The following is a 12248-nucleotide window of genomic DNA, read 5'->3' as shown; positions in this document are numbered from 1 at the left end:
TCTGCGTTTCTCACCATGTTGTCCATACAGCTGAGGGGGTGCCTGACCCCCAGGATGTGGCACCACTGCTCAGAGCAGCTCTTCTCCCTGTGGTTCCCACCAGTGACGGGTACCACCCCAGGGTGGACATGACGGATGCGTTCCCTTCTGTGCTTGGCACTGCTCACCTGCCTGTCCCGAGCATCTGGCAGAGGGTGAAGGTGTGACCCAGCCCCACATCACAGAAGGGCATGGAGCACGTGGTGGGGAAATGCTGTGGGAGCCACATCCTGGACCAGCAGCGTGCTTGCATGTCAATGGAGTGATTTGGTCTCTAAACCTCGGAAGGTCACCTTGGGCTCTGCTGTTGCAGCGGAGAGGTGCAGGGAGAGCAGGGGCAGCCCAGTAAGGCCTCCAAAGACCTTGCCCAGCCCATTGGCAATGGAGACAGCAAAGGTCCCACCTGGTGCCTCCTCAATCACCACCCTTACTTTGAAACACCTTCCACCATGGGAGTGGTGATGTGCCGAGCTTCTGATTTCCCATTTAGTATGTCGAAAGCCACCAAGCAAAAGCCACCAAGCGAAGCACCGGTGGTGCCTCAGGGTGGCCTGAGGTCCCTGGGGCTCTCACCCACACCAGTCCCAGCAGCTCCTGTCCCCAGGCCTGGCCCTGCCCGCAGGCACCAGTAACCCCTTGGTGCTCAGTTACAGGATTCAGCCTTAACATGGCTGGGGGGGAAGGAGCTTGTGTGGTGCCTTGTGGGGGTACCTGTGGGTGAACGCCCCTGGGTGAGCGCCCCTGGGTGGGTGTCCCTGCATGGGTATCCCTGAGCAGGTATCCCTGGGTGGGTGCCCCTGCATGGGTGCCCCTGGGCGGGTGCCGGGGTGCAGCTCCCCGCAGGGGGGGTTACCACAGCACTTCTGCAGCCCGGCGCAGCCTGCAGGGTTGCGGGGGCTCCCTCCCGCCGGGCACTGTGTCCGGGAGCGGGGGCAGAGCCCCATCCCCGCCGCGGGGCCGCTCCGGAGCGGGGGCGCCGCCGTCGCCAGGTACCGGCCCGGGGCTCGGCGGGGCGGGGGCTCGGGTGCCCGCTGCCCGGTGCCGCGGCGGTGACAGCCGGGGGCGGGCGGGCCGGGGCCGGGGGCGGGGGGCCCGGCCGAGTTCCTGCCTCCTCGGGAACAAAGGGAACTCTGTCTCGGCATCTGTCACTGCCGCCCACCCAAAACTTTTCGCTGCGCCTCGGCCGCCCGCCCCGCCGCCGCGGGAGGGTCCCGCCGCACCCCCGGCACCGGCACCGGAGCCCCGGCGGCGGCGCGACCCCGGCGCGGCCCATGCAAGGGCCGAGGCGGCGGCGGCGGCGGCGGCCCGGGGGTAAGAGCGCAGCCGGGGCGGGCGGCAAACATGGAGTCCCGGCCGGGCTGCGGGCGCGGCGGGCCGGGCCGGGCCGGGCCGGGGAGCGCGGAGCGGAGCGCGGCCCCGCCGCCTTTGTGCGGGCCGGGCCAGGCCGGGCCGGGAGCCGCCCCCGGCGTGAAAAGTTTGTGGGAGTCGCGGGTGGGCGCGCTCGGGTGGGTTTTGTTCGCTTTCCGCCTCGTTTCTAACTTGGCCGATGTTGTTTGTTTGCTCGGGGCTATTTTGGGGTCGCTTTCTGCCGTTTGCGGGGGTGCGGGGCGGCGGGCCACTTTCCAGCTTCTCTTTCTTTCTCCTTCGCCTCCCCGGGCAGCGGCGAGGGGGGGCGGGGGGGGGGGGGCCGGGGCTCGCCGCTTCCCCGGCTTTGTGTTCGCGGCGGGCAGGGACCCCGGCGCCGCGCTACCTGTTGCGGCTGGAGGGGCGGGGGGTGTTGTGCGGGGAGGGGGGGCCGGCCCGCACCGCACCGCCGAGCCGAGCCCCCGGCCCGTGACAGCAGCGCGGGGAAGTCGCCCCCGCCGCCCCCCGCCTCCATCCCCGCCGCACAATGACCCCGCGTGGTTCCTTCTCCCTGGAGCAACTCCGACTTTCCAGCCCCGGCCTTCTTCTCCTGCTGAGATATCTTTTGTTTTACATTCCCCCCCGCTCTTCCCCCCCCCCCCCCCAAATGCTGGGTTTTCTCTTGCCCGCTGCGATCGCCCCCCCGGAGCCCCGCTTGCCGGGCTCACGCCGGTGCAGCCTCCGCAGAGCCGCGGGGTGGGCTGTTGTCTCCGCCGGTGCCTGTAGCTTCTCCTCTCCCCGGGGGGGGGCCGCTGCCTCTGGATTATTCCCCCCCCCCCCCGGCCAGGCGAGGAGGGGGAGAGCCGCCCCTCACGTTCGAGGCGGGGGGGGGGGGGCTGTGGCTGCACTTCCCCCCACTTCGCTCCCCTGACCGGGACGCAGCCTGATGCCTGTTCTTCGGTTTCCACCTTGCCAGGCTTTAACCAGGAGAGATCTGCGGGCATCTCCACCATGTCGGAAAGCGACCTCGGGGAGGACGACAGCGCCACATCCCCGGACCCCTTGCAGTCCAACAAGAGGAAGAGAAGGGGCAATCTCCCCAAGGAGTCCGTGAAGATCCTCCGGGACTGGCTGTACGAGCACCGCTTCAATGCCTACCCCTCTGAGCAGGAGAAGCTCAGCCTCTCAGGGCAGACCAGCCTCTCCGTGCTGCAGGTAGGAGCTAGTCCCCCTCACGCTGGGGACACCACTGGGTCTGCTGCTGCAGTGCTTGGGATGGGCCAGACCAGGAGAACCCCACTGAAGATCCCAAAGGACTTGGCACGCTGGAACCACTTGCCTCTGAAGGGCAGCGAGGAGGCGAGGGAGGGAACAGCAGGGAAGCAAAGCTGCTTTTTGGGAGAGGTCTGAGCCCCGGGGACTAGTTTTATGGTAGTGCTGGAGCAGACCCTTTTGGCTGGCCAGAATATGGAGGGAGTGGGATGGGGAAAAACTAAGCAATACCCTATTGTTAGTAAAAGCCACCACTGATAGAAGGCTTTTGGGGGGTTGCTGCTTTATCCTGTTCCCCTGAGCAGCCCCCCCCCCCAGCACGCAGAGCTGGGTGGGGGACAACTATCTTAGGAGAGAGAGGCTGGGCTGGGGTTTGACCCCAGGTGGGCCATTAGCAGCACTAAGTACTGGCTGGTCCACCTGGCCCCAGTTACCCCAGTTGCATTAAGAGGAGCCCAGCCCAGCTGAAGGCTCCTGGGTAGGAGGCCCCCTGTTCCACTCCTGGTTGTGGGCTGGTGTTCTCTGTGTGGTACTGTGATGGGTGCCCAGCTGGTAGCCCTGGTGAGCAGCTGGGGTGAGCAGTGCTTTTCCTTCCAGCTTTGGCTTTCACCCTGCCTGCTGTTAGGGTGGCAGGGAGAACCTGCCTGCAGCTGCCTGCCCCTTTGATCCACATGAAGGCCAGCAGCCTCCAGGCAGGGGGACCCCTGTGTGCCCAGGGCCCCATCCCCCCTCTCCCAGCCTGGCAGGGTGGGAGATGGATGGGGGCTTTGCTCTGTTCTCTGGTTCTGGGGGTACAGTGGGGTGGGAAACAGCTCTTGTGTGTAAGGGAGCAGGCAAAGGCTAGTGGGTTTGCAGCTGAGCTCCTCTCCTTGGGGCTTCTTCTGCACCTCTGGCTCCTTTCCCTGCAGCTCAGCGTGGTCCTGGCCAGCCATCCTGGCCACAGCCCAGACACCGGTGTGTGGGCAGTGGCTGTCTGGTTTCCTTCTTCCTGGCCGGCAAGGCAAACTTTCTTTTTCATTTTAGTGTGTTTCTTTAAATGCTGGCTGTGCAACAGATTTGTGTCTGGGCAGCTGCTCTGAGGGGAGGCTGGTGGTCCTGGGAGGGCTTGAGTCAGAGTGCTGGGGGAAGCAGTGTTGGGTTTGGGGCTGTGGGGGTCTGGGCTTGTGACGGACCGGGGTTGGCATGGCGGTGCCTGGCACGTGGGGGTTAACCCCAGGGCTTGTGGCAGTGGGACCAGCAGGTGCCTGGCTGTCTGTGCCCTAAGCTCTTTGGGAGGGTGTTGGCAGGCTTGTGGGCTTGTCGAGGTGTGGCCTTGCTGTGTGCCAGCCATTGTCAGCCCCGTGGGACCCCCTGCAGCCCCCGTGTGCCTGGTGAGGAGACTGCCCCTATACCCCCCCAGGCAGGGGGTCCCAGCCTGGTGGCATTTCCCAGGGCCAGCTGAGGGCTGTCATGGGGATTTCTGTCAGTCTGAGGTGATGCAACAGGATGCTGTGGGGGCTGCTTCATCTGACGAGGAGAAGCCTGTTGGGGTGGAGGTGTGGGACACCCTACGGCAAGGCTGGAGTGGCTGCAGGGTTTGATCCATCGGTGCTGATCCGACCCCTCCAGGAGCCTCTTGAGCACAGGGCTCCGCTGCAGCCACTGGCCAGACACCTCCCCAGTTGTTTATTTGTGCATCCAGCGACCTGGGGAGCTGGAGCCAGGCACCAGTGGCCAGGGATCAGGAGCGCAGCAATCTCAGGTCTTCAGAGAGACTGGGAAGCCATGTGTCTCCCTTGCAGAAAGTTGGGAGGTAAGAAAGCAGTGCCTGTGCCTGGCAAGGCTTCCTGGACAACGGCAGGTTTCCAAGCCCGTGCCCTCCTGTGGGGATGGGCTTTTCCTCCCTGCAGAGGGGATGCCTCTCCTGTGGCAGTGGTGGGGACAGATACTGCCCAAAGTGATGGTCTGGTGTGCGCTGGTGGTGGGGCCAAGCAATGGCCATGTTTTCAAAAAAAAAAAAAAAAAAAAAAAAGCTGCTTGCCTCAAAGCTGAGGCATATCACAGTTCCCCGGGCAGGTGACGCCATGCAGTCTCACTGGTGGTTGTGTGTGTGTTCTCCAGAGGGAGCTGAATGCTGGAAAGAGCATGACAGGGAGGACCAGCAGGATTTCGGGGGGCTTCTCAGCACTGCAGAGTTTGTTGGGCTTTTTGTTGGGAGTCCAGCCCTCCGGACTACGGCGGTTGATGGCCATGGGATCACAAGATCATGTCAAGGGGACCTGGTTAAGGCTTGCAAGGGAGGGTGTTTGGAAGGGAAAAGGGGGTGAGACTGGTGTGTTTGAGGGTGTTAAATGCCAAATATTGTCTTAAAGACAAAAAAAGGACAACTGAGATCTTGCTGTGATCAAAGTTGTGGTAAGTTCTCTCTCCCCGGGGGAAATATTTTACATAGCTGTTGATTTAGGAAAGATCAGTCTTTTTTTTTTTTTTTTTTTCTGATTTATTCTCTTCTAATTGTTTTCTAGGAAGAAGGCAGTTATTTTTTTAATGTAGCGTTTTATATAAATGTGCTGAAACAATACATGGCCGAGACTGAATACATGGCTGCTGTGATTCTGAAGGGCTTCCAGAGGTGTAGCTGCAGAGCTCTGCCTCTTTAGTGTGCAGATGTTTGGAAGAGCCTTTAAAGCTAGCTGTAACCTCACTTGTTGGCAGGAGGCACGGGAAGGTGTCGATGTACTGCTGCAATCCCTGCCACCCCATTAGGGGATGGGGAGCTGCAGCACTGTGAGCTGATGGTTTTTAGGGTTTTCCATCCATGCTGCTGTCCTGCTGTCTGTCTGCTCTGGGCAGCCTCAGTGCTCCTGTCCAGGGTGGCAGCATGTTGGCACTGGCATCAGTGTGCCGAAGTGTGGCAGGGCACGCTGACCCCTGGGGTGGGTTACCTGGAGAAGGGAAAACTTCTCCCAGACCAGGGACCTGCTGGAGGCTGTCGGGCTCCGAGCTGGCTCTGTGGAATGCCACAGCCTCTGGTTAGGGGGAATGGCAGGAGCCCCCAGGAGGGTGCTGGGAGCTGCACCCTGCTTTACCTGCATGTGGCTGGGCACAGTCAGTTGCTGAGACTTTGGGCTGCGTTGGGACAGTGCTGAGCCCATCCTTCCCTGGGGAGTGGGCAGCTCTGCTCAAGAGCCGCTGCAGCTCCAGCAGTTCTATGCAGCCTTGCTCTGGCTTGCGGAGCGGCTCAGCCCCAAAGCTACCCAGGTTCCGTTTGTTCAGTGTGCTGGTGTGGTAAGTGGGTGCTGGCAGTGCCGTGGGGGGCTGGCACCCATGCGCAGTCCCCGGCAGGGTGGGCTGGCAGGGCTGAGTGGGAGCATTGGACTGTGGGCAGCTGGGACAGGAGTGCAGGGAGGAAGGGGCGCCCCCAGGCAGGCAGTGCCAGGCAGGAAGCAGCCAGCGTTGGGGTTTCCGTGGGTGGCTGGGCAAGCCCTGCCAGGAGTAGCTCTGCCTCTCTGGAGCCCCACGGGAAAGAGGTGTGGGGCTGGAGCGGGGAGACCTGTGGTAGCTGGGGTGTGCGTGTGGGGCTTGCCTGCGTCCAGGGGAGGATTCTGCTGGCTTGGCTTTGGGCTGCTGCCCCCCGGCCAGTGCTGTGCACGCGTGGCAGCCCCCAGCTGACAGCACTGTGCCCCTCTTTCCTCCCAGATCTGCAACTGGTTCATCAACGCCAGGAGGCGGCTGCTCCCCGACATGCTGCGTAAGGATGGGAAGGACCCCAACCAGTTCACCATCTCCCGCCGGGGTGGCAAAGCTGGTGATGTGGCTCTGCCGCGGGGGGCTGCTGCCGGTTCTGGGGTGCTGGTGGTACCTCCCGTGACGGCTGCCGGGGCCTCCAAGGTGCTGTCGATGTCCGTATGCCCGCAGGTACTGTGCCACCCTGCCCAGGCGCTGGGCAGCAACCTGACGGTGGTTAGCGCCCACAGCCCCGAGTGGGAGAAGCCCCCTGGCCCGCAGCGAGCGGAGCCGGACCCTGCCCCCAAAGCGCCGCTGGGTACCACCGGCAGCACCATGACCTTGCTGGCCCGGGCTGAGGCGGCCAGCCCCACCAGTGGACTCTTTAACACACCACCCCCCACGCCTCCCGAGCTCTTTGGCGACGACTTCAGCAGCTTCCAGCTGCTGGTGGAGGTGGCATTGCAGAAGGCGGCCGAGCTGGAGTCGCAGCGGCAGGGCGGGCAGCTGCCCCTCTCACCCCAGACTGAGCCTCTGGGAGCCTCCGTCTCCAAATAACCCCCTGGGCCAGCTCCCGCAGGGTGCCCTTCCTCGGGGGGTGCCTGACCCTCCCGGCCACCCATCTGCCTGCACCCCCCAACCAGCTCATCTCAGGAGCAGACTCCTGCCTTCCAGGGGGCTCTGGTTTCTCTGTCAGCCAAGGGGGGAGAGGTGGGGAGATGCCCCCCCCCGCCTGCTGCCCTTGCCACTGAGGATTGTGCCCCGGGTACATGGGAGGATGTGGCCACTGCAGTCTGGCTGCTGTGAAGAGACCTTTGCAGCTTTACTGACCTCGCCCTGCTGTGACTGATGGTTACTGTGGAGCTCCCCTTGGAAAACCTGCTGACTTCTTTTTCTCTCTCCTGCAAACAAGGGTCCAGCCAACACCATTTCTTCAGGGAGAGAGAGAGAGAGAATTTATTTTTTTTTAAAGTTGGTGTCTGTTTTAAGGACTATGGATGAAAAGCTCTTTCTCCCAAATCTCTGCTCTCTTTCCCCACCCCCCACCCCCCCCCTTTTTTTCCCCCCTTTTGTTTGTGGAGGGCCTTTCTGGTACCTTGTGCTGGCCAGGAGCCCTGCCTTGCCCAGGGAAGGGCAAAGGACAGATGAACTGGAAACCTGAAGTCTGTGGCATTTTTTCGCATGGAAAACATGGGACTCCTTTTTCTGATTTAGGGTGTTACGGATGCTGCCAGTAGAAATCCCTATGGTGCTGTTTAGCAATTTTTTGTTGAAACATTTTCCTTTTAATTGTGATTTATTATACGATTTTTTTTTTTTTTTCTTCTATAAGCATTTCCACAACTTGCCCGTGTTTCTCTTGAGTTCCTGCTGAGTATGTGCACACTGTGTCCCGGAACAGAGAGCACATTGCGGAGCCTGTGAGATGCTGACAGCAGGCTGCTGCTGGGGGTGGATGCAAAGCTGAGACTGTGAAATTTTGTACCCGACTTGGTGGGGTTTTTTTTGTTTTGTTTTGTTTGTTTTTTTTTTTGAATTTGGAAAGAGGCGTGTTGCTGGTATGGGCATGTGTGTTCTTCTGCAAGTGCAGTGCTCACAACCTGCAGACCATGGTTCCTGGAAAGCAGAGTTGTCTCATCGGCCAAGTGCTGATGACCTGCCCTGGGAACGCGGAGGGATGGAGTCTTATTGCTCTGCCGTCCCCTCCCTCCTGCTCTTGCTCTCCAGGGCTGAGCGTGGCTGTGCCTGGCTGTGTGGTGCTGGTGACCTCTAGTGACAAGCTCGTGTCTGCTGGGAGCTGGCTGGGCCCCCCCCCAGCCTGGCCTGGTGGGGGTTTTCAGGCTCCAAGGCAGTTCCTGGCTGGGCATCGCTTGCTGTCACTGAGTGGGAGCCTGGGTGCTGCACTGGTCCTGGGACTGAGATATTGCTGTTTCACTGTAAAATGTAAGTTAAATAGCGATATGTACGCACCTATGTTATCTATCCTGAGAAACACTAATCCTAGGTAATTAGCCTGATTGTTAAGTTGCATGACTAGAGATAATAACGTCCACAGGATCTGGTGCTCTGCAGTGGTTGGAGCCAGCAGTGCTGGGGGACGATGGGGCCTGGAAGGGAAAAGCACTGATTTTGGGGACTGGTGTTTCCTCCCCTCCCCCGCCTTTTCTTCAGAGAGAAGGTGACAGGAGAGAGGAGTTCGTGAGTACTAATGGGGGCTGCAGGAAGGCTTGCCAATAATGTGTTGCATTGGCCGGGTGCCCCTGTGCAGTGCAGGGATGGCTCCAACTCTGGTACTACCCGGCTTCAGGTGGATGCTCATCATGTGGCTGTGAACATCCCCCTCCTCATCTCCCCTGGCTCCATTTTATGTCCAGCCTTTGTCTTCTGCCTCCTTTCTGGGGAAAGCCCTGAATTTTAGGACTCCCTCCCTTATTTCTAGGTAGCCCTTCCCCCTGTCACCTCCCTGCAGTTCTGTTTCCTCCCCCAGGGGAGGGAGAGGCTTTTTAGTCTCCTCCCCTTATGTTGCCCCAGTCAAACCAAAGTGGTTTCCTCCCCCAGGGCAGGAGTGCTACAGCTGTGCCTGTGCCATGGACTGGTGTTGCTGCCCTGGGGATGGACCAGAAAGAGTGGGGAGGGCAGGGATTATTGGAATGAAATTTACGAAGCAAAAAACTACTGTAAATATCTTTTTGTTTGTTCTTCTGTTGTCAAATAAAAGTTTTTTAGTTTTTTTTTTTTTTTTTTTTTTTAAATGAGCTGTGTGTGAGACTGGACTATGTCATTTGTGGGTGGCTCACTTGCTCCTCCCTCACTACCAGCCCCCACCTCCTGACACTGGGCCAAAGCAGCTTAAGAGGTCTGAGGAACATTGCTGGGGCTGGAAAAAGCCGGACCAGTGCTTGGCATAGGCCTGCACCTACCCCACCATCGTTTGGTCTGATGTTATGTGCTCACTTCCCACAGTGTTTGATCCTGGTGTCTGGGAGCCAGAAATCACTTGGCAGCAGCAGAGGGCTGATGTGTTTGTGTCTTCCCTCTTCCTGGCCAGCATTGGGAAAGTGAGAGGGCATCAGTGCTAGCCCCTTGGCAAAGGAAAAAAGAAACAATTGTGGTGGGGCTCCACTGCACAGTTTCCTGGGTCAGGAACCCTGTCAGGTGGGCAGGGGTCTTGCAGAGCTGTTCCTGGGGCAGCAGCCCCAGCCTGCCTTGCTTTGCCACAGAGGGCAAGGGCACAGACCCCAAAGCTGCTGCACTGCTGGCATGGATGCTGGCAGCAAGGCTGGGCTCAGGGCTGCTGTGCCTGCTCCTGTGCTGCCCCAGGGGCTCAGTCAGCCTCTTGCACACACTAGGAGTGTGCACTCTGATATTTCATCTGCTGGCATCTTTCACGCACACCAGCTCAGGGCTGCAGTCTCTTGATGCCCTGCCTGCCTTGGACACCTGCTCTCTACTGTAGTAGGGGCTGGAGTGGGTGCTAACACTAGTTCAAGCCCTTTGCAGCCCCCTTGCCCCTGGCTTCCTGTGGTGTAGGGCAACCCCAGGGGCTCTGCACCCACTGCACCCCAGCACTGGGCAGGGGCTGTGGAACGATGGAGGCACCTAGCCTCCAGGCAGGCCTTAATCAATGCAGCTCTAGGGAAACCCCTAAGCACCTTTGGTGACAATAATAGCAACAGGATATCACCCACCCTGTATGGGCTGCTGGCGCTTTGTGCTCATGGTGAGGCATGTGGGCTGGGGCACCCGGCAGGGCTGGAGTGCTTGTGGGGCTGGAGCCAGGACTCAGCCAGGGCAAGGGACTGCCAGCCCAACTCGGAGGTGGTGGTCAGCACAGCAACAGGGGATCATGGCTGGGTAAAACACAGCCCATGTCCCCCAGCTCTGCCTGCCCCTCCTGTGGTCTCAAATAGCACCTCAGGGTTCCTGAGTTGCACAGAGGTGCCTTTGTCCTGGCCAGGCCCTGGGGACCCAACCAGGCAGGTCGGGCAGAGCCTCAGGGACCTGCACTTGCCTCCATGGGGGAAGGGGCCACTGGTGCCCAGCTGGGCTCAGGCACCCCTGCCACAGGGTGATGGGCAGACATTTCCCAGAGGCACAAGGAGAGCGCTGCAGGGAGGACAGCCAGCATCCTCGTCCTCTAGCACAGTGCTGAGCATGGTTACCCAGGGTGAGGGACGGCTCTGCCCCTGCCCCCAGGTGCCACCTCCCAGGGCAGCAGCTGGGACTTGTGCTTCCAGGAGGGGTCCTGCCAGCTGACCACCACCTGCCCTGTCCCAGCCCTGCAGGCTACCACCCCGCCCCGTGATCTGCCCTGGGCATGCTCAAACATTGCATTGAGTGCAGAAATATGATGCTTTCATACTTCTCATGCCATAGCCACCACTGTCCCAAAACACCCACATGGGGGTAAGGCTTTGGGAGACCCTCCCTGGCAGCTACATCTTCCATTGCTGGGGCAAAGAAGCAATGCAGGGTATCATGCTGTGCCCCAAAACAGCACAACCAGAAGGTAAAGTTACACATCACTAGGTTCTCCAAGCCCCCAGGGATGCATAGGTCAGCAGTAGCACAAACTGTCCCCCTCCTGCTTCCTGCTGTGCTCCTCTTACCTGGATAACGCAGGGAGATGCTCCCCTGGCACTGCTTCTCGGGGCATGCACCAGCCTGGCTCCATGCTCCCTCTGGTTTCAGTGCTGCCTGGGATGCTGGACTTGTGCTAAGTGTCACAGGAGTCCCGCAGACAGCCAGCACAGCAGGCAGCTGTTCCCAGAGAGGCCCAGTGGAAGGCCGGCTGGCATGGCAGTGGCAGCGGCTTCCATTCAGCTGGGGAGACCCCACCTGCTGCAGCCCTCAGGCCAGGACACAAACCTCCCGCAAAGACCCAGCATGGGTACCAGGGGTTTTCTGCCTGGCTGGGGCCTGCCCCAGTGCTGCCCAGGCCACAGGGTGGGCTCAGCCCCTCCTGTACAAGGAGAACTCTGGGGGCCCGAGGCGTGAGGCACCGGCCACCCCGGCCCTCCCAGCTGCCGCCCCGCCCTCACACCCACTGCCTCACACCTCACTGACTGCAAGGGCACGACTGACAGGTGCCCCGCCTACTGCTTCTGCCAGAAGTCCCACTCCCTCCCACCAGCCTCAGCAGCCATTTGCCCCAGAAGTCGCATGGTCTGTTGTGATTGGCTGGCAGGAACAGCCAGCCCCCGCCCCCCAGGTTACCCGGAAGTACATTTGACACAAAGGCCCACCCCCATGTACACTGGGGGCAGCCATTTTGTTTCACCCACCATTTTATAGCAGGGGGCAGCCATTTTGTAAACATCATACAGCTCTGTGATTGGCTGACAGCCATTTCTTGACTCTATCATGCCCACGTGATCTTGGCAGCCCCGTGATTGGCTGCCCACTTCCTCTGGCTCCAGAAGTGCTCAGATAGAAAAATACATCAATTTTTATACAGTGTATGTATATATAGAATTATTTATATAAAGGTGTGTATAAATATTTTTCAGATATATACTTCTATATTTGTATACATGTATATATTTTAATATATATATGCCCATTTATAAAGCTGTAGAGATTAAATATATATTAGCCATAAACCTACAGGTATAAAATAGATAAAATGTAAAGGAAGGGCCCTCTGCTCTGATGGACTTCCAGGTAAACCACGGGGGGGTGGGGGGGGTGTCCTGCCAGCCAATCACCATCAACCACAGGACTGGAAGAGGGTATGACTCCTGGGCAAGCAGCCTGTGAGACTGCAGGAGGGGGTGGGACTTCCACCAGAAGCACCTGTCCCCACCCTGCCCCACCCACCCCTCAGCCCTCCACCCTGTCAGCCATCTTGCTGGGGTCCCCCACAGCTGAAGGTCAACACCACTCCA

At 59.8% G+C, this 12248-nt stretch overlaps 1 protein-coding gene across 3 annotated transcripts; it reads left to right on the top strand.

Moving 5' to 3' along the window:
- The first annotated feature begins 1141 nt into the window (after nt 1-1141).
- Nucleotides 1142-9092, top strand: TGIF2 (TGFB induced factor homeobox 2). Of its 3 annotated transcripts, none has more exons than XM_030010520.2 (3): nt 1142-1350; nt 2360-2598; nt 6334-9092. In XM_030010520.2, exons 1-3 carry the CDS (start codon nt 1311-1313, stop codon nt 6916-6918), a joined length of 864 nt encoding a protein of 287 aa, XP_029866380.1. In that variant the 5' UTR covers nt 1142-1310; the 3' UTR covers nt 6919-9092. The 3 variants fall into 3 exon arrangements, with proteins under 3 accessions (XP_029866380.1, XP_029866382.1, XP_040978509.1); XM_030010522.2 differs by lacking the exon at nt 1142-1350 and adding an exon at nt 1389-1544; XM_041122575.1 differs by lacking the exon at nt 1142-1350 and adding an exon at nt 2024-2139.
- Nucleotides 9093-12248: the final 3156 nt, after the last annotated feature.

Source organism: Aquila chrysaetos, chromosome 3 (assembly GCF_900496995.4).
Source record: "Aquila chrysaetos chrysaetos chromosome 3, bAquChr1.4, whole genome shotgun sequence".
In the NCBI taxonomy this organism is placed as follows: Eukaryota; Metazoa; Chordata; class Aves; order Accipitriformes; family Accipitridae; genus Aquila; species Aquila chrysaetos.
Note: the sequence above shows the minus strand (reverse complement) of the source record. Positions and strands in the feature narration are given on the sequence as shown.